The following is a 23,562-nucleotide window of genomic DNA, read 5'->3' on the forward strand; positions in this document are numbered from 1 at the left end:
AAGAGCTGGTTTGTCATTGCCCAGAAATGCAGCCGTCCCGAGAACAGGATTCCAGGGCAGCGGGGGGCTGAGAACAGCCAGGGGCCCTGCTCCCTCCATTGGCCTCTCAAGGACGGAGTGACGAGGCAGGAAGGACCCTGGGGTTCGGGCCCCAGCACGCGTCCAGGGAGAGGAAGCTTTGGGAGGGGGGCTGTTTCCCTCCCCTCTCTCTGGTTCTTGGGGTGTCAGAATCGGAGCAGATTCCAGGGGTTGGGTCCTTGGGGGACAATGCAGTGGGGTGGCTGGAGCTGCTTCCCTTTGGAGAGCTGCTGTGTGGCTCCGGTGGCTGGGGAGCCGTGGCCACTCGGGGGCCTGTGCGGGCAGCGCTCTGTGCCCGGGAGTGCCATGAACAGCAAGCGTTCAGTGTGGTAACTTCATTGGAAACACTTGCCTTCCCTGGCCATGATCGTGGCGCTCTCCCCTGGCTGATTTCCAGCTCTGACTGCACTTGGCCTCCTTAAATCCGCCATGCGGTTTCCATTGCATAGCATCACTTTTGCTCCAGGATTATTCTTGTGGCTGTGCTGTGCGGTGTTGACAGGCTGCTGCCTTCCACCCCAGAGGCAGCTGCATTCCAGGTGAAGCCCTGCCCTGCCTGCCTGCGATCCGCTTGGGCCTCTGGAGGAAAGAGGCTGCAGTGTGTCTCTTATCGTCGCTTAGTCGTTAACCCTTTCACTCTGGGAACCAACCTCAGGCCCAGGGGTTAGAACACCAGCCACATTAAATCATGCCTCAGAAATGCCCCAGCTGGTGCAGGGGGTTAAAACCAGCTTCCCTGGGATAGATGTTGCATGACCGATCCTGGCTGGGAGCCAGGGGCCAGGTTAGACAGCACCACACCAAACCCTGCCTCAGCCCGCAGGCCCAGCTGTGCTCACCAAGTTCTCCGGGTCTCTCTGCTTAGCAGGGGACCTCTTCTTGTCCAGGCCATTGGTTGGCACTTTGGCGTGTCCCGCTGGATGCAGCCTGCAGCAGCATGGGTCCCGGGTACTCCAGCCCGCAGCTTCCCAGCGTGGTATCCAGCAGGGTGTCTACATAGGCAATGCCCCACGTTTCCCTTGTGTCCCCGATCCTCCCGTCCGGTCTCAGTTGACGGCCTGCTGGGAAGCATCGCGGTGCGGTGTCCGGCAAGGCGTCCTCTGTGTGTGTCCTGCTCAAGTGCTTACACTGTGCCCATCACCATGGGACGTGGGCACCTGCCAGTAAGCCAGGATTGGCATCTCTCACACGTGGGTCTTTTCCTTCTTCCTCGCCCTGCAGGGTGGATTTATCCGGGGCAGGGGAGTTCTGGCTGCTGGGCTCTGGGTTTATATTAGCCAAGGGAGGGCCAGCAATTATGCCTGGCATTTGGCGTGGAGAGCGTTCTTGGACCTCACAGGCGTTCGCTGCGCAGAGAAAACGCCCTGCGCTGACGCGCTTTCCCCTTGTGCCGAGGTTCTTTGTCCCAGAATTCTTACCCCGCCTCCCTCTGGGGCAGCCCTTCTCCCTTCCTCGCGCGCCCCATCTGTGACGTGGGGCGGACAGTAAAGGATGCCGCGAGGTTGTACTCAGGACATGCCCTTGATGATATTTTGGGGTGGTCTATTGGGGTTGCCTCGTCAGAGCCACAGCTGGTGTAGGTTACAATAATACTTAGTGCCATTATCTAGTGCCTTGTGCTGGAGAGTCTCGGGGCTTTTCCCAAAGGTGGGCAGGTTTATCCCCATTTTGCAGGTGAGGAAACTGAGGTCCGGAGAAGGGAAGTGACTTGCCCAAATGTAGGCAATGCGTCAGTTGCAGGGCTGGGCTGAGAACCCCCGTGTCCGGACGCCCAGTCCCTTGTCTTAACCACTGGGTAGCGCTTCCTCTGCTGACGCAAAGACTGTAGAAGGCAGTTTTGTAAAGAGGTGCAGGCCTGCAGCTGGGCGTGTTAGTTCAGAAATGCCTGCGAAAGATGAGAAGGAAAACCCTGGCGCTCCGTCCAGCTCAGTGCGTCATGGAGTATTTTAAGGAGAAGGAACCGGAGATCATGTGAAGCCAGCATAGCCGTGAGCATGAGCAGTGGAGAGCAATGCGGCTGGCAGCGACCGGAGCGTGTTAGTCACTTTCCACCCCAGCAGAAAGCGCGTCTGGAAATGTTTGACGTCTGCATGGCAGGGGAGGATTTTGGGCAGCCCTTTCCCAGGCTGATCGAGGCTCTGGGCTGAGATGGTCACTGGTGATTTCAGGGGCAGCAGTTCTGAGAGGCCCAACTTTAGAGACCCGGATTTTCACCATGCGCTAAGCTCCAGCCCCTGAAAATCAGCTCCCTTTCCGGGGTCTCACAACGAGCCCCTCGAAATCACCTGGCCGCGGCCCCAGTGGACTTAGGCTGGAGGTGGGCACGCTTGGCATGCCGTACAGATCAGGCCCTAAGTGGGCATTTTCCCCCCATCCACCCTGGTGCCGTGATGGCACACCCCACTCCTTCCCGCAGCACTGAGCGCTCCTCCAGCAGGAGCGCCTGGTTCTGCTGGCATTGCGCGTTGTCAGCCCTGCCCTAGAAGGGGGATGAGATCTGTCCTGCCGGAGGGACGTGCCCCAGCGGGTGGCGCCGCAGTCGTCATGCAGCTTGGTGTTTGGCCCACACCACTGGTGGCCTCACTTCAGTCGTCTGCCTGAGTCTTTATCGCTGAAGGTGCCCATCCCAGTTGGTTCATAAGCTCAAGTGCCTCACAGTCGCAGGAGGCTGGTGCTTGGTCTCTGCCCCTTTTGTACCCTGTGATCATCTGAGTCAAGCATGGCGGGCCTGGGAGATCCCAGAGCTGAGTGCCTCTTAGCTGTCACTTACACAGCCTTGGTGTATCAGTGGTGTCCTTGTTTTGAATGACAGCGCCATGGGGCTCAGGTTTCATCCTGTCCTGGTTCAGTTGTCCCCAGGGCCGGCTCTAGGCACCAGCGCTCCAAGCATGTGCTTGGGGCAGCACTTTCCAAGGGGTGGCACTCCGGCTCCTTTTTGTGCCCCAAGCAAAAAAAAAAAAAAGAAAGCCGGGAGCTGGCCCTGAGCGGAGGTGAGCTGCGGCGGGGTGGGGGGCGCGGGGAGGGCCGCAGGAAGTAACGGGGGGGGGACAGAGGAACAGCTCCCCCCCAAGCTCACCTCCGCCTCCTTCCTCGAGCGCACCGCCGCTCCGCTTCTCCCCCAGCCCTCCCAGGCTTGCCTGGGAAGGAGGAGTAGGAGGGGAAATGCGGCACGTCCGGGGGAGGAGGCGGGACCGAGGATTTGGGGAAGGGGTTGGAATGGGGCGGGGAAGGGGCCGAGTTGGGGTAGGGTCGGGGGGGCGCGGGAAAATTTTTTTGCTTGGGACTGCAAAAAACTTGGAGCCAGCCCTGGTTGTCCCGTGTGGGCTCAGTTGTGCCACTGTCCTGGTGTTACCCCCATTCCATCCCATCGAGTTTATTGGTCGGCTCCCAGGAACCCGGGCCGTGTTGATGGGGTGGCGGGCCTGGGACGGGCGTTGGGAGGATGCCTGGTGGTGCCAGGCCGCCGGCCGCCCTGACTCCTCTCCTCTCTCTTCTTTCCAGGCCTATTCTCAGGATGCCTACTTGAAGGGCAATGAACCCTACTCCGGGGGAGCCCAGAGCATCCCGGAGCCACCTCCCGTCTGTTACCCACGGAAGACCTACCCGTTCCAGTCCAGGGCTCCCAGCCGGGAGGCGATGGTAGCCGAGCCTTTGCAGGGACAGCAGGCGGACGGCAGATCCTACCGGCCTGCTCCTTCAGGCCCATCTTCCCCCTTGAACAGCGCGGCACTCAGCAGCTCCATGCCCAGCACGTGGAACGAGGCCAGAAGCGACGCCGCTCGGGAGATCGGCAGCACCCATTCCAGCCCGGCCCACCGCACAGAGGAGATCCAGTATGGAATGACCCAGCCGAGGCCCGGGATGCCCGTCGCAAGGCCGGTCCCAGCCCCCGGCTCCTTCTCACGCGTCTCCAACACCAGCTTCGCAGGTCCCCTTGCTTCTTCCTTGCCAGAGAGGTACGGCGTCCCGACTGCTTCCTCCATGGCCAGCCAGGCCTGCTACGGGGTCCCCAGGCACCTCCCAGACCATCGGACTCACTGCGGTTTCAAGGATGGCCGGGATGTTAGCATGGGGCCTGGCGGCCCGGGCCGTCCCTCCTGGGAGTATCTGGGCGGCCCCAAGGCCGTCAGCCGGCTGGAGTGCCAGCAGGCGCTCTCCAACTGGCTGTCCAGCCAGGTGCCACGCCGGAGCGCCTCGGAAGAGCGGAGGTACGCTATGCCGCCCCGGTACCGCAGCGTCTCTCAGGACCGCCTGGGAGACACCCCGGCCTCCAGAGGCTGGCCCCACAGTGCCTCGCAAGACACCTTGCTCCAGCCCAGCCACGACAGCTGGGGCTACCGGGCCCGGTCCGACAACTCCCTGGGGAGGTACGGGCGCTCCATGGAGGCGCTGGAGCAGAGCGCCCTGGTCTCGCCCCGCTTGGACAAGTGCACGTGGCTGCCGGAGAAGTTCTATAGGCCGGGCCCCGGGCAAGTTGCCCGAGCTCAGCCTAGCCAGCCAAGTTCGTACGCCCCCTCCTGCTCCTCTAGAGAGCCTCCCCCCGCCCACGTGCAGAAACACCCTTCCCAGCCCAACCTGCAGAGCGTCGACGACTCGGGGTACATTGGGTATAGGAGCTACAGCCCCTCCTTCCAGCGCAGGACTGGCCTACTCCACGCACTCTCCTTCAGGGACCCTATCTTTGGTGGCCTTCCAGTGTTCAATATATCGCAAAGGCAAGGAACCCAACCAGCACCTTACCCGGACAGGTCCCCGTCACTGCCAGTTGCCGCCCCCCCCTGGCCCGGAGCCCCCGCCGGGCAGTGGGCCCGAGATTCCCAAGGACCAAAGAACCCCCAGCCAAGACAGCGGCGCCAGGTCTCTCCAGCCGCCTCTGCCTCGGCCCGAGGCGGAGGAGAGGAAAGAGGAGGTGGTCCTCAGGCAGAAGCCCCCCACGGGCCGCAAGGCGCCAGCCCCCGCCAGGCAGATGAACTTCATCTTCCCCGACCACATGAAGGAAACGGACATTTGTGACCCGCCGCTGAGCTGCAAAGGGGACAAGCCGGTGGCGGAGCGGCCCGCCCGGCGGGTGGCACCATTGGCAGTGCCAGAGGATTCCCTGGCATCCATTCCATTTATAGGTGAGGGGGCCAGTGTTTGGGAACGCCAGGCGCTGGGGTGTGTTTGTGGGGGTCTCACAGCTGCGTATCGAGCCAGGGAGCATCTCGCCTCGCCAGGGATCCCCTCGGGGCGGGACGCAGCCTCGGTTGCAGGGTAATAGATGCTGTGGAGCAGGCGTCGCCCGCTGGTAATGACGTGTCCCCGCTGGGTCTGATCCGCAGAGGGTACAGGCCTGTTAAAGCCCCACCGACAGAGTCCTGGCTCTTTAACTCAAGCTGTAGCCCGTCCTGTCTTTCGCCCCAAAGGTCCCTGGTTCTATCCCTGGGGCATCAGCCAAGACAGCAGCTGGTGCACAGGCAGATCCGACTGTAGGCTGGGCAGGTGCAAACGGTCACAGTGAAGCCAGGTGCAGCCGCCTGCTTGGACGAGTGTGTCTGGTTTGGAGATGCACATTCACGGCAGCAGCCGGGGGAGTAACAGGCAGCCACGGGCCTCTTCTTGCCAACCCACCATGGATGTGCTAGGTGGTCCCGGAGATCAGGAGAGCAAAGGGCCAGAGACATCGGGGTGGAAAGAAGGGGGTGAAGAAGGGTGGCAAGGGGCCGGGTGGGCCATTGCCCTGGTCTCGTGGTAGCCCACTGTGGTCATCCAGACAGTCAGGTCAGGCCCAAAGCAGAGCTTGTCCTTGCAGGCAGCGAAGCCCAGGGGGGCGTGGGGAGGAAGCCTCCAGCTTGGGGTAGGGAGAAGGGGTCCCCAATCCGTCCAGTGGCGGAAGGGGCCTGGCCGCTGGGATCCCGTGACTGCTGTTGTCCCTGTGCACAGCGGGGAGGCCGGGACCGTCCCCTAACCTGCCTTAAAGCTGGGCGCCGGCCTCGGACGGCCGAACGGCCCATCAAGGTGGCCTCTGATTGTCCCATTGCCCCTTCCACACGCTGTTGGACTTGGCACACCCGCGAGCACCCCTCTCCCCAGTGCCCTGCAGGCAGAGCTGCTTGCAGGGGCTTGGTAGGATCTGGCCTTATTTGCTGTCGGCGAAAGGTGCCTGCCTGGCAACCCCTGAGGCTGAATGCCATCAGCTGGCTGCCAGAGAGGCAGGGGGGCGGGCACTGCCCTGAACATGCCATTCCCCCAACATGGAGAGTCCTGCCTCTCTGGGTGCCGCCGACCTGGGCTGAGCCTCGCTGTCTGGCTGTGCTAGATTCAGACTAGCTAACCAGAGGCCAAAGACTTCGTCTCCTGTTTCTGGTTTCCTGTGCCATTTGATTCCTCTGCGCTGCACCGGGAGGGGGCTGGTCACAGGATCTCCACCCCCCTGGACAGGGCAGGGATGTGGTTAGCGAGGTGGCTGCAGCCGTCCCCGCCCGCCCAGCGCTGGCCTCCGGCTCGCCAGGGCAGGCCCGGCTTCCCAGGAGTACGTCTCTCCAGCCCGGGCTTGGCAGAAAGTCTTGACAAGGCCTGCCGGTGTCCCATGCGCTCAGTGCCCAGGAACTCCCCCAGCCAACAGGCACCAAGAGAAGGGAGAGGACCAGAGACCAGCTCCGCGGCCTGACTCTGGGGCCACCAGCCCTGGGGGACGGGGCTGCTGGGCTCCCTGGGGAGGCACCATCCCCCATGGCAACGGTGGCTGCCTGGTCCCTTGCTGCCCCCTGGGAGGTCACAGTAAGGGGGCTCCGACTTGCCTGGTACCCCCCTTTCCCTGCTGCTGACCGTGCCGTTTCCCCGACGCTGGTCCAGCTGCAGCCAGACCAGACACGGCCGCTCGGGGGTTTCAGGACAGGGGGGAGGTAGAGACTCCGGGGAACCTGCCGACCCTGCCGCCTTGGCGTGTCTCCTGAGCTGGGCAGGCCCAGCTGCTCGCGGGGTGACTGAGGTCTCCATGCCAGCCCAGCAGCTGGTCTCTCCTGAGCACAGGCCCCGGGGAAAGGGGTCGATTCTCCTCTGCCTGCCCTGCAGCCGCTTCGTCCCCAGGCTTTCCTGGGGGGCCTGCGATGAAACCTGCCTGGGGTTCCCAGTGAGACCCCGTGGATGGGCAGCTCAGGCCCTGTAGCCTCTTTCCGCTCGCTGGGCCCCATCATGGCCTTCCTCCCTGGCACATGCCATCTCCTCGTACCCGGGAGAGACCACGGCACAATGGAAGCCTTACTCCGCTGCCCGCGACGTGCCCAGCCTGGCACTGGGGGACCGTTGTTCTCCACGCATTCCTCACAAGCCTGGCTATTGTTCATGCGCCCGGCCCGCCCCGCCTTTGTTCCCCTGGCCACCTTGCCTGGGGGAAGCGGCGGCACGGGGCTGCCCCAGCGCACACAGCCGCCTTGTTGGCAGCGGAGCAGGTGCATCGAGGCAGGGCCCTCTCCCCCCTCCTCATTCCGCATGCAACCCCTCCCGCTAGTGCCCATCCCCCTGCCCCGCTCCAGCGAAGAGCAGCTGTGTGTACCTAGAACATGGCATCAAGCCCTGCCGGCACCTCCGTGACGCGATATCGGTGCCCCCCCGGCACGGACGTGTCGCCTGGGCTCTGCCTCCGCCCCAGCGAGCGCTCCCCTGGCCTGCAGCTCTCAGGGCTCCTCGGAGATGGAGGGCAGGGCTGGTTTCTCTGGCACCGGCGGCCATGGGGGATGACCGGGGTTTGGAGGGGTGGGGGCTGCTCACTGACTTTCTTGACCCGCTGGGCTGTTCCTTCCTGGGAGGGGTAAAGGGGGCTGGGGACGGCCTTTTGGGTGCCTGCTGCCGAGCCTGCACCGGGCACTGGCGCTGCCCCCACGGGAAAGGGCCCGGGCAGAGGGTCTGGAAGCCAGGGGTTCCTTGGCGCTCTGGTCCTGGGCTGCTCGCTGCAGGGGCCGCTGGCGGAGCACAGACTGCGGAGATCCCAGCCTCGCAGCAGGAGGCGCTCCGGGCACTGGTGCCGTAGGGCTGGGGGAGGGTCTCCCGGTGGGAGGCGCTGGGTGGGAGACCCCAGCCTTTCCCGCGTGGGTCTCTGGCTGGCTAGCTGCTCTCTTCGGTCCCCCCGCGGTTCCATTGGTTCACGGTGCGCCCCACTCTTCCAGACGAGCCGACGAGCCCCAGCATCGACCTGAAGGCAAAGCACATCCCTGCCTCCTCCGTCGTCTCCAGCGCCGTGAACTCTGCCCCCGCCATCACCGGCAGCCCCTCCTCACCCACCTTCACCTTCGCCATCAGCCGCCATTACTCCCAGGACTGCAGTAAGTACCCGCCCCTCCCGCTGGGGCAGGGACCCCCTCGGGGGGCAGCCGCTGACCAGGTCCCAGGCAGTGCTCCAGGGCGGAGAGGGACCTGTGCCTGGAGCAGCCAGAAGCCAGAGTGCAGAACGAGTGAGAAGTAGGGAACGGCCCCAACTTCCAGAGGGGGGACGTCGTGAGGAGTCGGCGGAGGAAACTCGGGAAGGGAAACGCAGGGTGAACATGGGGGGAAGCCCTCCGGGTCCTGCTGGGCCGTGGTGCAGCCTCCCCAGGGAAGGGGGTGGGATTCCCATCACTTATGTCCCGGGAAATGAGGTGTATGCAAAGCACCTGACAATCTGCTGTAGGGGATGATCCTGGCCCCGCTGAGGGGAGCTGGGCCCCGCTGAGGGGAGGAAAGGGCCTTGCCCCAAGGGGACCCCTTGGCCTGATGGGGGGAAATGGGCTACATAAATCAAGCAGCAGGGAGTGAGTGTGTGCCAGCCACGAGGGGAATTCTCAGGGCTCCAGTAAATCGCTCCCTGGAGGAGCCCGCTGCATGTCTGCAGATCATCTGTCCCCTCGCGCGCCACCACCCCCGGGTTCCTGCCCCTGCATCCCAACTGCCCCCCCTCCTGGCAGGAGACTGGAACCCGGGGGGGCTTCCCTAAACAACGATCAGCCAGCTTCAGTGGGAGAACGGAGTCAGGCCCTGAGCGTCAAACCAGTGCGGCTCCATCTGGAGTGACTCCGGATTGACGCCTGTGTGAGTGAGAGGAAGCTCAGGCCCTGAGTGCGTTCATGGACCGAGCTGCAGGAGGGCCAGGCTGTGCCGGCTCCGTTTCAGCACTCTGTGGCCAGCTCCTCTCCAGGCACCAGAGCTGCGGATCTTTCCCACGCCCAGCGTCGTTGGCCCTGGTGCGCTCTCCACATCCCAGCTCGGCTCATTACTAACCATCGGCCTGAACCACAAAGCAGGACAGGCGCAAAGCTATGGGCCCTGCTGGGGTCCCGCTGCATGCTGGGACATGGCGTACGTTGTCTCCCCGCATTCCTGGCTTGCTCGCACTTATTACAGACGGAGGAGCTGATGCACAGAGAGATTAAATGACTTGCTTGAAGTCATACAGCAAAACCGTGACAGAGCCGGGACCCCTGAGCCCTGACTGCCAATCCCCGAGCTCTAACCATTAGGCACGTTTCCTCCCAGAGATGGGACTAGAACCCAGGAGTCCTGATCCCCAGTCCTTAGTACCGTGACTAGCTAATCCATTCCCGAGACTGGTAAAGCACCGACTGCCTTGTGAACTGGTTCTTCTTGTGTTTACTGATTGCCCCTTTCTCTCTCCTTTCCCTTTCAGGCAGCATCAAAGCCAGCCGCCGATCCTCCTACCTCCTGGCCATAACAACGGAGCGCTCCAAGTCGTGTGACGATGGTCTGAACACATTTCGTGACGAGGGGAAGATCCTAAGGTAGGGGTGACCCCTTCCCCATCCCATTGCATGCCAGCCAAACAACGGCTTCTTCCCTTCTCGGGGTGGTCCCGACCTGGCCCCACAGCTGCACACGTCAGGGTGTGATCTCCAGCTGCTGTGCATTATAGGATCAGAGAGTTCAGTGCCTCCTGAAGTGCAACTATTGGCCAGTTTTGGATTTGACGGGCCGGGAGTGTGACCCATGAGGGCAGGGGGTGGGCCACAGAGCTGGTCTGAGCCACGAAAGACGTGCGGCTAGATACTGTGTTTGTGAGAGAGCAGTTCTCCACGGTACTCCATACCCCAGAATCCTTTGTGCTGTTTCACAACTAACTTTCCAAAGTTTATTGTTGTTCACTGCCTGGCCTGAGGCTTGTCCCTAGGGGAGCTGGTGGGGTATAGCGGTGGCCTTGCTCAGTTCACCCCCTAGCTGATTTCACGGTAGCCTCCCCACGCAGACAAAGCCCTAAGCCAGCCTTTGCATTCATGGCCTGAGAGATGTGAGAGGGCACTTCTGAAAATCAGGCCCTAAGTGACTCCGCCAAGGCCCTGCAGTGAGTAAGTAGCAGAGCTGGGATTAGCACTTGGGACCACGTACCCCTGTGTTCCTTTCGCTCGGCCATGCTGCCCGTCCTCAGCCAAAGCACGGTGTGTGACCGATGCAAACCACCCCCACCGTTTGCTGCTGCCCTCGCGGGGGATTAACGCCCAGCTCACACAAGAGTGTGGTTTGCATCGGTGGAGCCCAATTGCCCCTGTCCTCCATCAGAGCCAGAGCTCGAACCCAGGTCTCCTGAGCCCCAGGCCGGAGCAAGGAGCCAGTGACTCCTGCAGCCCCAAGAAGGGGCTGGAGCCAGTGGGGACTGCCCTTGAGACGCCCTGGTGCTCGGAAACGCCTCGGGCTCACGGGCGGCTGCTTTCCTTGCAGGAGGACGCCAAACCGGGTGCCAAGTCTGCGAATGCTGAGGAGTTTCTTCACGGACGGGGTAGGTGTTCGCAGGGAAGAAGGGGGCGGGGGTTCTGCCTGCTGCTGTAATGGTGCCCACCAAGGCCGCGCCGGTACCATGCTCCCCCAGCCGTGTGGAGGCCACCCACCAGGGGCCTGGTTTGCGTGAGGGGAGCCACAGCCTCATATTGGGTGGCTGTTCTGCTTGAGACGGCTGGGTGTTTCTTCCCCGCCCGCCCCTGTGCTATCCCGAGTCCCTCCTGAGGCTCGGACGGCCTCCGGCTACCACAGTACAGCCCAGCTTCTTGCACCCGGTGCCTCCAGTGGGAAACGGCAGGTTTGCGCATCGCCCCCGCACGGCCCAGAGGAATCAGTGAACAACAATTTGCACTGATCAGCTTAAGGCAGGTGACGCCCGGGATCAACTGGACGGGCTGGCGTAAAACGGGCCAAACAGCACTGGCGTCAGGGGAGCTCTCCCTGCTTCCGCCAGCAGAGAGTTTGGCCTGGTGGGTTCTGCCTCCTCTAACGCTCAGGGACGCAGGCTGGACCATTTCCCTGCACCCTGCAGAACCCTTCGCTCCGGTGCACGTCGATTCCGCTCGGACATTGACGCCCGCTCTGAGGCCTTAGAGGTGTAGGGCAGTGGGGCACCTGCTGCCCCACAGGCTCACGGTTGCATCAGTGGGAGCTGCACGGCCTTATCTCGCCTGGGATTTCAGCCCCCAGGTTTGGCTCATTGGTTTAAACCCCTCATGTAGACGCAACTGACACCGGCGCAGCATGACTTGCATCAGCGCCAGCCTGACTTCAAGCCAGAGCGAGTCAGTTTTGCCACCCCCGTGGAAACTCTGTCTACACGAGGGATTTGCATTGCGGTGGCTGAAATCCTGGTGGAGACAAAACCTGAGAGTTGCCTGGTGTTTGTATAGTCATCACGGTGCCGGGCCTGATCGAGCTGGGAGGCCTGGCTCTCCTCTCCCCAATGGGAAGCCACTGCCTGTAATGCCCCGTGGTCTGAATGAGGGGGTAGCGCGCCAGATCTGGAGAGGTGCCTCCCCAAGCGCCATGCGTGCCTGCCTGCCTCCGGATGCCAGGCGTGAGTGCGGTACCCGGGAGGGCCGTACACCCATCTCTCCGTTTGCCTCTCCCCCTGCAGTCTCTGGACAGCCTCGGAATGTCTGAAGACACGAGATCAAAGAGGCACTCGACCTCCGACCTCTCGGACGTGACTTTCAGCGACGTGAGGAAAGAGGGCTGGCTCCACTACAAACAGATCCTCACCAAAAAGGGGAAGGTACGTGCTTACTGCGCAGGAAGCCCAGGCCAGGGGGGAAGTGCTGGGCATGCTTGTATGGAGGAGAAGAACCTCTCTTTGGAGACGTTTATGTGATGTGTCATGTGATCCCCTTCTCCGCCTGAAGATCTCAAAGCACTTAACAAACATGAATGAACCGAGCCTCCGAACACCCTTGTTAAGGCTGGTATTGTTACTGGAAACTGAGGCACCGAATGGTGAAGCGATTGGCTAGCGTCCCACAGGGAGACAGCAGCAGAACTGAGAATAGAACCCAGGAGTCCTGCCTCGCAGTAGCTCCTGCTCTAACCACTAGCTCACACCCTCTCACACAGCAAGGAATAGAACCCAGGAGTCCTGCCTTCCAGGGGGTCCCAGGAGGGTCTCCCTTCTGCCAAGCACCCTGCCGGCCCATGTGCTAGCCCAGGAGTGGGAGAAGGAGAACAGCTGCTGGAATTTAACCGGGTGGAGGAAGTCTCATACCCACAAATGATGCCCCAGACACGGGCTTGTTCTTGGGCGTACGCAGGGATCTCTGGCCAATCAGATTCCATTGATGGTACGTGCAGGAACTCTAGCCAATCAGGGGCCTTCCCTCAAGCCTGGGCAAGGAGCCCCATTCTTCTGGCAAGGGGCATTTGGGGGAAGGGAGGGGGTTGGCCAGTGCAAGGAAGGTAGCGGTTTCCAGTGGCTGCACTTCCACCCCTGCCAGTCACGCCAATGCCAGCACCCTGCGGGCGGCAGACACCAGACATCTGCACTGTGCAGCAATCGCACCTGGCCAGGTCCACACACACTCCAAGGGCTGTGGTGGTGGGTCGGATGAGAGAGAGCAGGGCTGGGACGGGGCGGGTGGGTGCCCCGGGGGAGACCCAATGGAGGGTGGGGCCATCCCGCTGTCTCCGAGCATCCCCCAGGGCATGGGGAATCCTGGCCCTTCTGAGGCAGACGTCAGCGGCTGCCGGACAAGCAGCTCTGCGGGGTCTCCCGGGGGCGAGGCTGGAGTAGGGGATGGGAGCAGGGCTTGGGAGCATCCCGTAGGTGAAGGGGTTTGAATGGAGGCCTTCCCCTCTCCCCACCCAAGAGGGGTTCACTTCCCAGGGCAGGGGGTTGGTGTGGGTGGATTGAGAGCGAAACACTGGGAGTAGATCATGCCTTGGAGGGGCAGGGGTCATGGGGTCATAGGGCAGTTCCAGGTCGGTGGGGGTGGGTTTGACCCTCTGATTGGGGAACATGATTTCCCTCGTTACAATCAAAGCCCCCGGGTCAGAATTCCCTGTTGGAGCCCTGCAGGATCCCCTGCTGTCAGCCCCGGGTGGGGTTTGCTGTGATTACAATGGGGTGATTACTACCAGAAGGCAGCGGGGGTCCTTTTCTCTGGGCCCCCGGGTGAAATCCATGGGTCAGAGCTGGAAGGAACACACTGGAAAAGGGGGGCTACACGTTTTCAGTGTCTCGGCTCTGTGGGGATCTGCCGTCTGCACAGACGGGGCGTGAGCTGCTCTGGTCGAGTTTTGCCAGCAGTGCCCCTGGTCTGTGTCGGGGTCAAGGCTGGGTGGCATTTCCTGGGCTGAGGCTCTGGGCCTGGATTGAGGCTGGGGGCTTTGCCCTGAGTCCCTGCATCTCAGCTGGGTGTGCACGCCCAGGTCACGTTGCCGTGGGCTTAGCCAACTGGCTCTGCGCCAGGCCTAAGCTTTCTCTGTGTCTCGGCTGTGTGGCAGCGCCTTGAACGGGTGCTCATGTCAATGCCAGGTGGCGCTGCCCCAAATCGAGGTGGGCAGCCGTACCCGGGGGGCTAGCCAAGGAGGAGACCGGCTCTCTCCCGGCCAGCGCTCATTGCCCATCCTCTCCCTCTGCAGAAAGTTGGCGGGGGCATCCGGCAGTGGAAGCGCGTCTTCGCCGTTCTCCGCGCACACTCCCTTTACCTGTGCAAGGACAGGCGGGAGGCCGTGACCTACGCGCCGCCCCAAGGTGAGGAGGAGCAGCCGATCAGCATCCGAGCGTGCCTGGTGGACATTTCCTACAGCGAGACCAAGAGGAAGCACGTCTTCCGGCTGACGACCGCTGACTTCTGTGAATATCTCTTTCAGGCAGAGGATCGGGACGACATGCTGGCCTGGATCAAAGTCGTCAGGGAGAACAGCAAGGCCGAGGGCGAGGTGAGAGCCAGCATGGGGCTCCTGGCTCCCTCCAGGCCCCTGGCTCTCCGCAGACGCCCCGGCACTAACCGCTTTGGTTCTCTCCAGCTGTTTGCCTTCTGCTGCTCCTTCCAGGGCAGGGCTGGTCCAAGCGTGGCCAGTGGAGCTGGCCCGCAGTTGCCCTTTTCTGGATGGAGGACCAGCTTATAGGGACTTCAAGTCCCAGCATGCCATCTTGGTGCACTGGGACTCCAAGTCCCAGCATGCCATGCTTCTCCACTCAAGGAGACTGGCCTCTACTGCATGCTGGGAATTGTAGTCCACTGGAACCTCACCACTCCCTCAAAGAGGAGAATGGGTCAGCCTCCGTCATCTCATGCTGTTCGCTATCGTCTCTGGCTGGGCACAGTCCGGGGGGCGCTGTATGTGGCAGGTGCATCTCCATTCCCAGCATCCCTCTGCTCTCTCCCCCAATCCGGGGCTTGTGCCCCCTTCGTTACTCTGTATGAAGTCAATTCTCCCGGGGCCTGTCATCTTGCAGGGACTGATGAGAGGAGGGCTCAGCAGAGGACAGGGACAGGGCCTGGGGTGCGGGGGAGAGCACCGCCCTCCAGCCCCCTCTTTGCACTCCAGAGCTGGAGGGGCCAGGCCAGCCACATTCCCTGGCACTAAGCTATCCCGGCCGTCCCCTGGTCCCCTGAGCAGCTGGCTAGCGTGTTCGTTAGCTTATGGTGACCCCTGCTGGTCTGCAGAGGGATAATTATCTGAATTTCCAGGCCTGAACTTCCCTCTATATAGGCCTTGCTATGTAATGCAGCTGCCTCTTCTAGCGCCCGCAGGGCCCTCCGAGCAGCTGAGAGCACCAGGAGAGCTCCTCTTCCCTCCCCAGGGCCCAGGCGGAAGGCTGGGAGCAGTTTGGGCTGTAGGGCAGGAGAAGGGAGACCCCTGCTGGTTTGGTGTGGGCTGCGCAATCCACCACTTCGGCTTTTGGAGGAAGTTAGCCGGGAGTTTCTTTTAATTGTGTGGAGAAATGAGCACAGCTTGGGGGCACTACAGGGATGGGAGCTGCCCTAAGATCTGTGCCCAGCTCAGAGCACTAGAGGGGTGGGAGCTGCCCTAGATCCATGCCCAGCTCAGGGCACTAGAGGGGTGGGAGCTGCCCTAAGATCCGTGCCCAGCTCAGGGCACTAGAGGGGTGGGAGCTGCCCTAGATCCGTGCCCAGCTCAGGGCACTAGAGGGGTGGGAGCTGCCCTAGATCCGTGCCCCGCTCAGGGCACTAGAGGGGTGGGAGCTGCCCTAAGATCCGTGCCCCACTCAGGGCACTAGAGGGGTGGTAGTTGCCCTCAGATCCATGCCCAGCTCAGGCTGCCCTGCGGGGGCTGAATTTCCTTAGGATTCCTGGAAGATCCCGCGGAGCGTGGAACGTGTAGTAGTTCTCTCCCCCGCCGTCGGCCAGCTCTGTATTCTCACTGGCAGGGCATAGCAGTGGTGGAGCTCCTGGGATTCAGAGGCCTGCCCCACAGCCCAGCCCCCCATGCGGGGTCAGTGGGGAGGCTGTGATGAAGCTGGGGATCTCTAGGCAGTAGGATGGGGAGTGGTGAGAGGCGGCTCCCGTGCTCTGGCCGAGCTGTGCGACCCCAGAGAGCCAGGAGTTAGCCCTAGGAGAGTGATGCGGGGGGGGGGGGGTCCTGATGCCCCCCAGGGAATGATGCTGGTTTCCCCAGAGTTACGTGGGGCGCAGCCTCATCAGCCCCACTGTCTAACCAGCCGCCTTTGGGGAGCCTGATCTCTGGGAACCCCTGGAGCCTTCCCAAGCCAGGGAAGAGAGCCAAGTGCCACGTGCAGGGGATTGCTACGCTGGGCATCCCAGGCACTGCAGGGTGGGAGCGTGTGCCTGGCCCCGGAGGGCTGGTCGTGCCCCTTGGGCTGAGGTTTCGGTACCAAGGGGGATCTCTCTGCCTGTGCCTGGTACAGCGCTCTCAGACAGGCCTGTATTCCGGGACTCGGTCCTGGTGCTTTGGGTCCTGCCTGCCTGGCTGTGCCCATCAGAAGGATAATCAGAAGCAAAATTCTCCAGTCTGCCCTGCTAGGGCCAGTGAGCCCCCAGCCCCCGCACGAACCCCTCGCCCCAGCGGCCTTGCTGGGAAGGGGCTTGGCTGAAGGAAGAGACGGCGCTCGCTTGGGCTCTGGTGCCAGACGTGACGCTTATGCTCTCCCCTCCCTCTTGTCTTTGTGCCGCTGCAGGACCCTGGGTTTGCAAGCCAAGCGCTTATCAACAAGAAGCTAAATGACTACCGGAAAGTGAGGTAAGAGCTCTGCGCGCTGGGGGGGAGCCTTCCCCGGTGGTTAGCGCGCTAGTCTGCGACGTGGAAGACCTAGGTTCAGTTCCGTGCTCTGCCACAGACGCCCTGTGTGGCCTTGGACAAGTCACTTAGCCTCTCGGTCCAAGGGGCTGATTGCCTGGGAGATGGGTGCCAGAGAAGTACCATGGACAGACAGCTAGCAAGCAAACCTTCCGGGGCGGGGAGTGGCTGCATTGGGGGCGAATATCCAGAGGGTTATGTTTGGTTAGAGAGATAGGACTCCTGGGTTCTCTGGGGCAAGTCACAGAACATTCTGTGCCTGTAAAATGAGGTTCATGATACTGACCTGCCTCCTTAAACACTTTGGGCCCTCAGTGGAAAGGTGCAGCGTGTAAGTGCCTGAGCTCAGGCCCGGCCCGGCCCGAGGAGTGAATTTCTACCAAGTGATCTAGATAACTGGCTGCTGTCCCTCCCGGAGCAGCACTTCAGCCGGTTTCGTGTCAGGAAATTACCGAATTCAACCAAACCCGTGTTAAGCACGGGGTGAATCCGGTCTGAGTGCACCTTGGCCAGGGGTTTACACTGGTGCAGCTAGATGGACTTGAACCCGAGTTGGGTTCAGCTAGTGGCACTTTTCATTAGGGACCAGGAAGAGTTGAGGACCTGCTAGGGAGGGGGGCGTACTGCCGTTAGCTGGGGATCTCTCAGCTGACAGTGTGAGTGGGGCAGAGAGGGCCAAGCCAGGAACCGGGAGAACCTGCATTGTGAGAGCTGGAGGAGGCGCCCTGCGATGCCCCTGTAACATTTGGGCAGCAGAAGGGTCTTGTCCTTGCTGCACTGGGTGTGCCCAGGAACGGGGAGCCCACTGCAGTGTAAAGCACTATGGGTAAATGGCGGAGTTAATTCGCATAGCTACTCCCAGGATGCCTTGCACTGCAGTTTTGCCACCAAAGCCTGCCCCTCTGTGCAAGGGTGGCTGTGATCCAGGGTGTGCTCGGTGAGAGGCTAGGAGGCCGGGGGCCAAGAGGAGAGGATGAGCCCCCCTTCTGCTCTCTCTGCAGCCCCTCTGGAATGAAACCAGACTCTTCCCCCAAGGGCTCGCGCGGGCTGGGGATCAAGGCCGAGCTCCTGAAGCAGACGGGGACGAGCGCCCCCCGCTCCCCAAGGCAGGACATGGCCGTGACTAAAGGTACACCCAGCGTGCATGGCTGCCCGGGGCTGTGTGTGTGTCACGGTGCATTGGGCGTACATCCGGGGCGGTGTCTGCGTTGGGGGTCTGGGCCCTGTGGGTCGATGGGGATGTGTGGGGTGCGTGAGATTGTGGATCAACATCTACGTGCAGCGGTTAGGGGACCAGGTCAGACAACCCGGACTCAGGCGCCCGCAATTTGCAGTTGATCCACGATGTGGCTTCTCCGGCATGTCCGGCCAGCCTGCTGCCCGCAGCGTGGCCAGTGCTCGGCTGAGATCAGCTCTGGGCCGAAGAACCACCCGGGGGATCTGGGCCCAGCAAGAGGAGGTGATGCTGCTGGGCAGGGGACCGTGCTTGGAAGAGCTCGCGGACACGGTCGTCTCCGTGGGTTGAAGCTACGCACCGGCGATGGGTCCGTCGTCCAGGTGTGCTCCCGGATTCCTCATAACAGCATCCGCGAGCGACGCGTTCTGCCGTCTCTGCTTGGATAGGAACCTCCGCCCACCCTGGCGGTCGAAGCCCTGGCTTCAGTTTCCCCTGCCTTCGTCGCCTTGTGGCTGGGTCACAGCAGTGCCATAGACGTGGGCGGGAAGCAGTCGGCACCTGGGAACATTGCCCGCCCGCACAGAACGCCGCAGCGCGTCTCCTCGGCACTGCAGGCTACCTTGAGCACATCTCGCTTGTCCTGCACTCCGGCCAAAGGCTTCCCCGGTGCCCCATGGCCGGGCCGAGGGGAGCGACATGATGGTCTGAAGCTCCAGGACGAAGATCTCTGCTCCTCGGGCCACGCACAACGTGCTGCAGGGACCAGCGCGGCTGCAGGGCAGACGGCCCTTTCTCAGGGCTGGTGCAAAGAGCTCCCCGGGAGCGAAGGACAGTCGTAAACCTCACTGCTTTCAGCTCCCAGTGCTCGCGCCTTGCTGGGACAGGCCTCCTCCAACCTAGACCCAGAGCAATGGGCCGAATTGTATTACCCCCCCCAAACGCCCTCCAGAAACAACGCTCCGCTACACACACGCCTCCCTCGGGGAGCGCACACCACACGTGCAGACGTCTGTTCAGTGCACGGCCGGCCGGCGCTCGGCTCCTGCGGGGCGAGAACCTGTCTGGAAGAGCCCAGATCAGCACGGGTGGTGGGTGTGCGTGTGAGGTTGTGTTAGGGGCTGAAAGGCTGGGGGGGGGGGGTGCACCTGCCTGTGGCGTGGGGGTGGTTGGGGGTCTTTATTCCCCCAGGGTCTCACTCTTCGGACACTGACCCGGAGTTTGGTTCTAGATGACGGTGCCCCCCAGAAAGCCCCTTGGGGCATCAACATCATGAAAAAGAACAAGAAATCTGCTCCACGGGCCTTCGGCGTCAGGCTGGAGGACTGCCAGCCCGCCCCAGCCAACAAGGTAGGTCCCAGCCTGCATCTGGCCCCTCTGAGCCCCTGCCCGGGCGGAACAAGGGCACGGCGCCGCCCGCTCCAAGCCCCCTGCCTGGGCGGAACGAGGGCCCGGCGCCGCCACCCGCCCTGAGCACATCTACCCAGCTGCGCCACCCTGCTCTGCCCACGGGGCTGCTCTCGGGACCGTCCACCCCTGGCCTAGGGATTGACTCCTCCCCCTTGCCTGCTGCCCGCTGGCTGAGCAGGGAGGGGGTCCGTGCTGAGGAGGGCTGACCAGCAGGGCCCTTCTGCGGCGTTCAGGACGGGAGGGCCCGGGGACGGCTGTCGTTGCTGGGATCCCTGAATGGGGAGGGCTCAGCCAGTGGCAGCCCCTGTGCCCTTTGCGGGGGCTCTGCCCCCCCCCCCACCGTTCTTTTGTTCTCCTCTGTGTCCCCTCCCAGTCTGGGCTCGAGGCCCAGCTGAGCTGGGGCCTGAACCGTGCTGCCGTCCTCTCTCCTTGCCTGGCTTTACTGCCAGGGCAACGGTGGGGCTCCGCTGCCTTCGCTGCATCTTGCCTGGGGGTGGGCTGGCAGCTGCCACTCCAGCTGTGCCCTCTCTGATCCCCCCCACCTCCTTAACATCTGGCAGCTGCCACTCCAGCTGTGCCCCCTCTGATCCCCCCACCTCCTTAACATCTGGCAGCTGCCACTCCAGCTGTGCCCCCTCTGATCCCCCCCCCCTCCTTAACATCTGGCAGCTGCCACTCCAGCTGTGCCCTCTCTGATCCCCCCCACCTCCTTAACATCTGGCAGCTGCCACTCCAGCTGTGCCCTCTCTGATCCCCCCCACCTCCTTAACATCTGGCAGCTGCCACTCCAGCTGTGCCCATTGCTGATCCCCCATCTCCTTAACATCTGGCAGCTGCCATTCCAGCTGTGCCCATCTCTGACCCCCCTCTCCCGCACACACTGAACAGTGGATCCTTCCTGTGGTCTCAGCTCCTTCAGGCCATGTCTGTTCCCCGCAGAACGTCCCGCTGATCGTGGAGGCCTGCTGCAAGGTGGTGGAGGACAAGGGGCTGGAATACATGGGCATCTACCGCGTGCCCGGGAACAATGCCGTGGTGTCCAGCCTGCAGGAGCAGCTCAACAAGGGAAGCACCGAGATCAACCTGCAGGACGAGGTGCCTCCCTCGGCAAAACTCCCGTGTGCCGCCCCCAGAACTGGGGAGGGAAAGTACAGGGGCCAGTCGCTCAGGATTGGCCCGGCTGCCCGTCCGTCAGGACGGAGGGGAGGGCAGACCAAACCTGAGGGAGCAGCATTGTGACCTGGCAAGCGGGGTCAGCTCCACTGACCCGGCTGCCCGAGGCTGCCTGGTTTGCCTGTGGGCAGAGCAGCCCCTGGGCGAGAGCCTGGCGTGGCCTCAGCCCCCCATGCCAGTGCCACAAACCATCAGGCTGCAGCTGCCAGCTGTTACATTGTGCCGAGCAGCAGCGCCCCCTAGTGGCCCGGCCGGCTAGTCCCGGTGACTCTGCCCTGTAATAACACCCAGCACGCACAGAGCAGCTTTCATCTGCCGAGCGCCCTGGGGGGCCGGAATGGGAATTAACCCAGGGTGGGGTGGGTGGGGCAGGGACACGCTTTGCCTCGCATCTTCCTGTTAGCTCCTTTTCCAAGGGGGGCGGCGACACTTGTGGGGCGCGCCCGCTGATGGGTGCCGGGGCCACTTACGCCCGGCTCGCCCGCTCCGCATCCCGCGGGGCTGGCGCGGCCAGAAGAGTTACACTCCTCACTGCAGGCGGCCCTTGGCCCCTGGTTCCTGCTGTCCTGGAGGTAGCCAGGAGCCTCCCCGGCGCCCTCTCCTGGGCGGGCATTGCTAGTAGCTGCTCTCGCCCAATGTGGCAGAGGGGCTGGTTAGCTTGATGCCAGCGGTGAGACCCCTGTAGCTGTCCCAGGCCTGCCTCTGAGGTTCCCCCCAGCAGTGACTGGGCACCCCACTGGCCTTCCCGCTCTCGGCCTTCCCACCCCAGGCAGCCTCCCTCTAAGCACCGCCTCCTCTCCCCACACAGAGATGGCAGGACCTGAACGTCATCAGCAGTCTGTTGAAATCCTTCTTCCGGAAGCTCCCAGAGCCCCTGTTCACAGACGGTGAGTCTGGGGTATAGCCAGCCCTACCCCCCAGCACACACAGGCAGACGACACACGCGCCCGCACAGATCCACTGGTCTCACACGCGCACACACACACAGCTGGAGGACACGCACACACACACGCATGCACAGCCAGAGATATGATTAAATTCAATAAGGACAAATGCAAAGTACTCCACTTAGGAAGGAACAATCAGTTGCACACACCCAAAATGGGCAATGACTGCCTAGGAAGGAGGACAGCGGAAAGGGATCTGGGGGTCGTAGTGGATCACAAGCTAAATAAATATGAGTCAACAGTGTAACGCTGTTGCAAAAAAAAGCAAACATCATTCTGGGCTATATTAGCAGGAGTGTTGTAAGCAAAACACGAGAAGTCATTCTTCCGCTCTACTCCGCGCTGATTAGGCCTCAACTGGAGTATTGTGTCCAGTTCTGGGCGCCACATTTCAGGAAAGATGTGGACAAATTGGAGAAAGTCTAGAAAACAGCAACAAAAATGATTAAAGGTCTAGAAAACATGACCTAAGAGGGAAGATGAAAAAAATGCCGTTTGTTTAGTCTGGAAAAGAGAAGACTGAGAGGGGACGTGTAACAGTTTTCAAGTACATAAAAGGTTGTTACAAGGAGGAGGGAGAAGAATTGTTCTTCTTAACCTCTGAGGATAGGACAAGAAGCAATGGACTTACATTGCAGCAAGGGAGGTTTAGGTTGGACATTAGGAAAAACTTCCTGTCAGGGTGGTTAAGCACTGGAATAAATTGCCTGGGGAGGTGGTGGAATCTCCATCACTGGAGATTTTTAAGAGCAGGTTGGACAAACACCTGTCAGGGATGGTCTAGATAATACTTAGTCCTGTCATGAGTGCAGGGGACTGGACTAGATGACCTCTCGAGGGCCCTTCCTGTCCTATGATTCATTCTCAATCTCTCTCTCAGACGCATGCACAGTCGGAGAGGACACATGGGCGCACACACATAGCCGGAAGAGACACACACGGATCCAGATGTCTCACACACACACACTTGTGCACACACACATACAGCTGGAGGACACACACAGCTGGAGGGGACACACACACACACAGATCCACAGGTCTCACACACATTTGTGCGCACACAGCTGGAGAGAGCTCTTTCTCTTGCTGCGCTGATGTGACTAAACCCCACTTGGAGCCCCTCCTCTCACCCCCACCTCCCTACTGGACGTGTGACCCCTTCATTGGCACACTGCTCTGCTCGCTGCCTGGTGATCTGCCCTGGGAACCCCGTGGCCACGCAGCATCCCCCAGAGTCCCCTAGCTATAGACTGCCCCATTCACCTGCTGTCTCTGCATTACCCATGTGCCCTCTGCTGCCAGCACTCCCTGAGCACCACACTCAATCTGTCTGTTCAGAGCCTTCCGGGTACTGTCACCCAGAGCCCCCTCGCTGCCCCATGTCCTTCCTTGCCCCCGTGCCCCAGTCGAATGCTGCCTATGTCCTGGCCTGATGGCTCCTCTCTTCTCTGCCCCTCGGTGGCGTCTCTAGCAGGGCTTCACCCCCGGCCCTGGTCCAGCGGGCACTGCCCCGGTGCGCTCCACCAGGGCTGTGCTTGGCAGGGCCATTGAACCTGGCCTCTCTCTGCTGTCTGGCTTTCAGATAAGTACAACGACTTCATCGAAGCCAACCGGATAGAAGATGCCAGCGAGAGGATGAAGACGTTGCGGAAACTGGTATGGGGCCCTTCCCTCGAGGCTGTGGGTCCCTCGGGGGCGTGGGGAACCCTCCGCAGGTCCCCTGGCCACAGCCCTCAAGCAGGGGTCTCCCTCCGAGCCCCCAAGCCTCCGGCCCGTGGGCAGGGAGCAGGTGTCAGCCCCGTCCCAGGAACGACTCTCCCTCCCTTTCCAGTCGGTCTGGTAGGCTTGGCCTGCCCAGTGTGTGAGGGGATCCCAGCCCTGTCCTGAGGCTGGGGGTGGGGGCAGAGCCCCCTGTCTTGCTCCCTCTTTTGGCCTGGAAAAGTGGAGGTGTGTGCAGTGGGGGGCAGAGGAAGAACGGAGGGGCCGATCCGGGATGAGGAGGGTCCTAGCGGGGAAGGAGTGAGGCTGGATGGGGAGGGAAGGTCCCCGTCCCTCTCTGTGGCTGGCCAGGCATTCACGCTGCTTCTGCACCTCCACCAGATCCGGGACCTGCCGGGGCAATACTACGAGACGCTCAAGTTCCTGGTGGGGCACCTGAAGACCATCGCGGACCACTCTGAGAAGAACAAGGTACCATTGCCCCCGCCTGGCCCCCACCCAGCCAGCCCCAGCACCCTGCTAGAGAGCCCGGGGTCCCCAGGGCTGCGGATTCTCTGTGTGTGG

At 62.0% G+C, this 23,562-nt stretch overlaps 1 protein-coding gene across 1 annotated transcript in view; it reads left to right on the forward strand.

Moving 5' to 3' along the window:
- ARHGAP23 (Rho GTPase activating protein 23) overlaps positions 1-23,562 on the forward strand; it is a 67,292-nt gene that overhangs the window by 32,029 nt on the left and 11,701 nt on the right. Inside the window, exons 8-21 of the mRNA XM_034755648.1 lie at positions 3,580-4,826; positions 4,882-5,198; positions 8,223-8,378; positions 9,716-9,827; positions 10,759-10,816; positions 11,936-12,073; positions 13,933-14,232; positions 16,457-16,518; positions 17,577-17,704; positions 18,981-19,099; positions 20,099-20,254; positions 21,141-21,219; positions 22,862-22,935; positions 23,380-23,469. Coding sequence (XP_034611539.1) covers positions 3,580-4,826; positions 4,882-5,198; positions 8,223-8,378; positions 9,716-9,827; positions 10,759-10,816; positions 11,936-12,073; positions 13,933-14,232; positions 16,457-16,518; positions 17,577-17,704; positions 18,981-19,099; positions 20,099-20,254; positions 21,141-21,219; positions 22,862-22,935; positions 23,380-23,469 — 3,036 coding nt within the window. The remainder of the gene's footprint in view (positions 1-3,579; positions 4,827-4,881; positions 5,199-8,222; positions 8,379-9,715; positions 9,828-10,758; positions 10,817-11,935; positions 12,074-13,932; positions 14,233-16,456; positions 16,519-17,576; positions 17,705-18,980; positions 19,100-20,098; positions 20,255-21,140; positions 21,220-22,861; positions 22,936-23,379; positions 23,470-23,562) is intronic.

The sequence above is a fragment of the Trachemys scripta genome, chromosome 23, assembly GCF_013100865.1.
Source record: "Trachemys scripta elegans isolate TJP31775 chromosome 23, CAS_Tse_1.0, whole genome shotgun sequence".
NCBI lineage: Eukaryota > Metazoa > Chordata > Testudines > Emydidae > Trachemys > Trachemys scripta.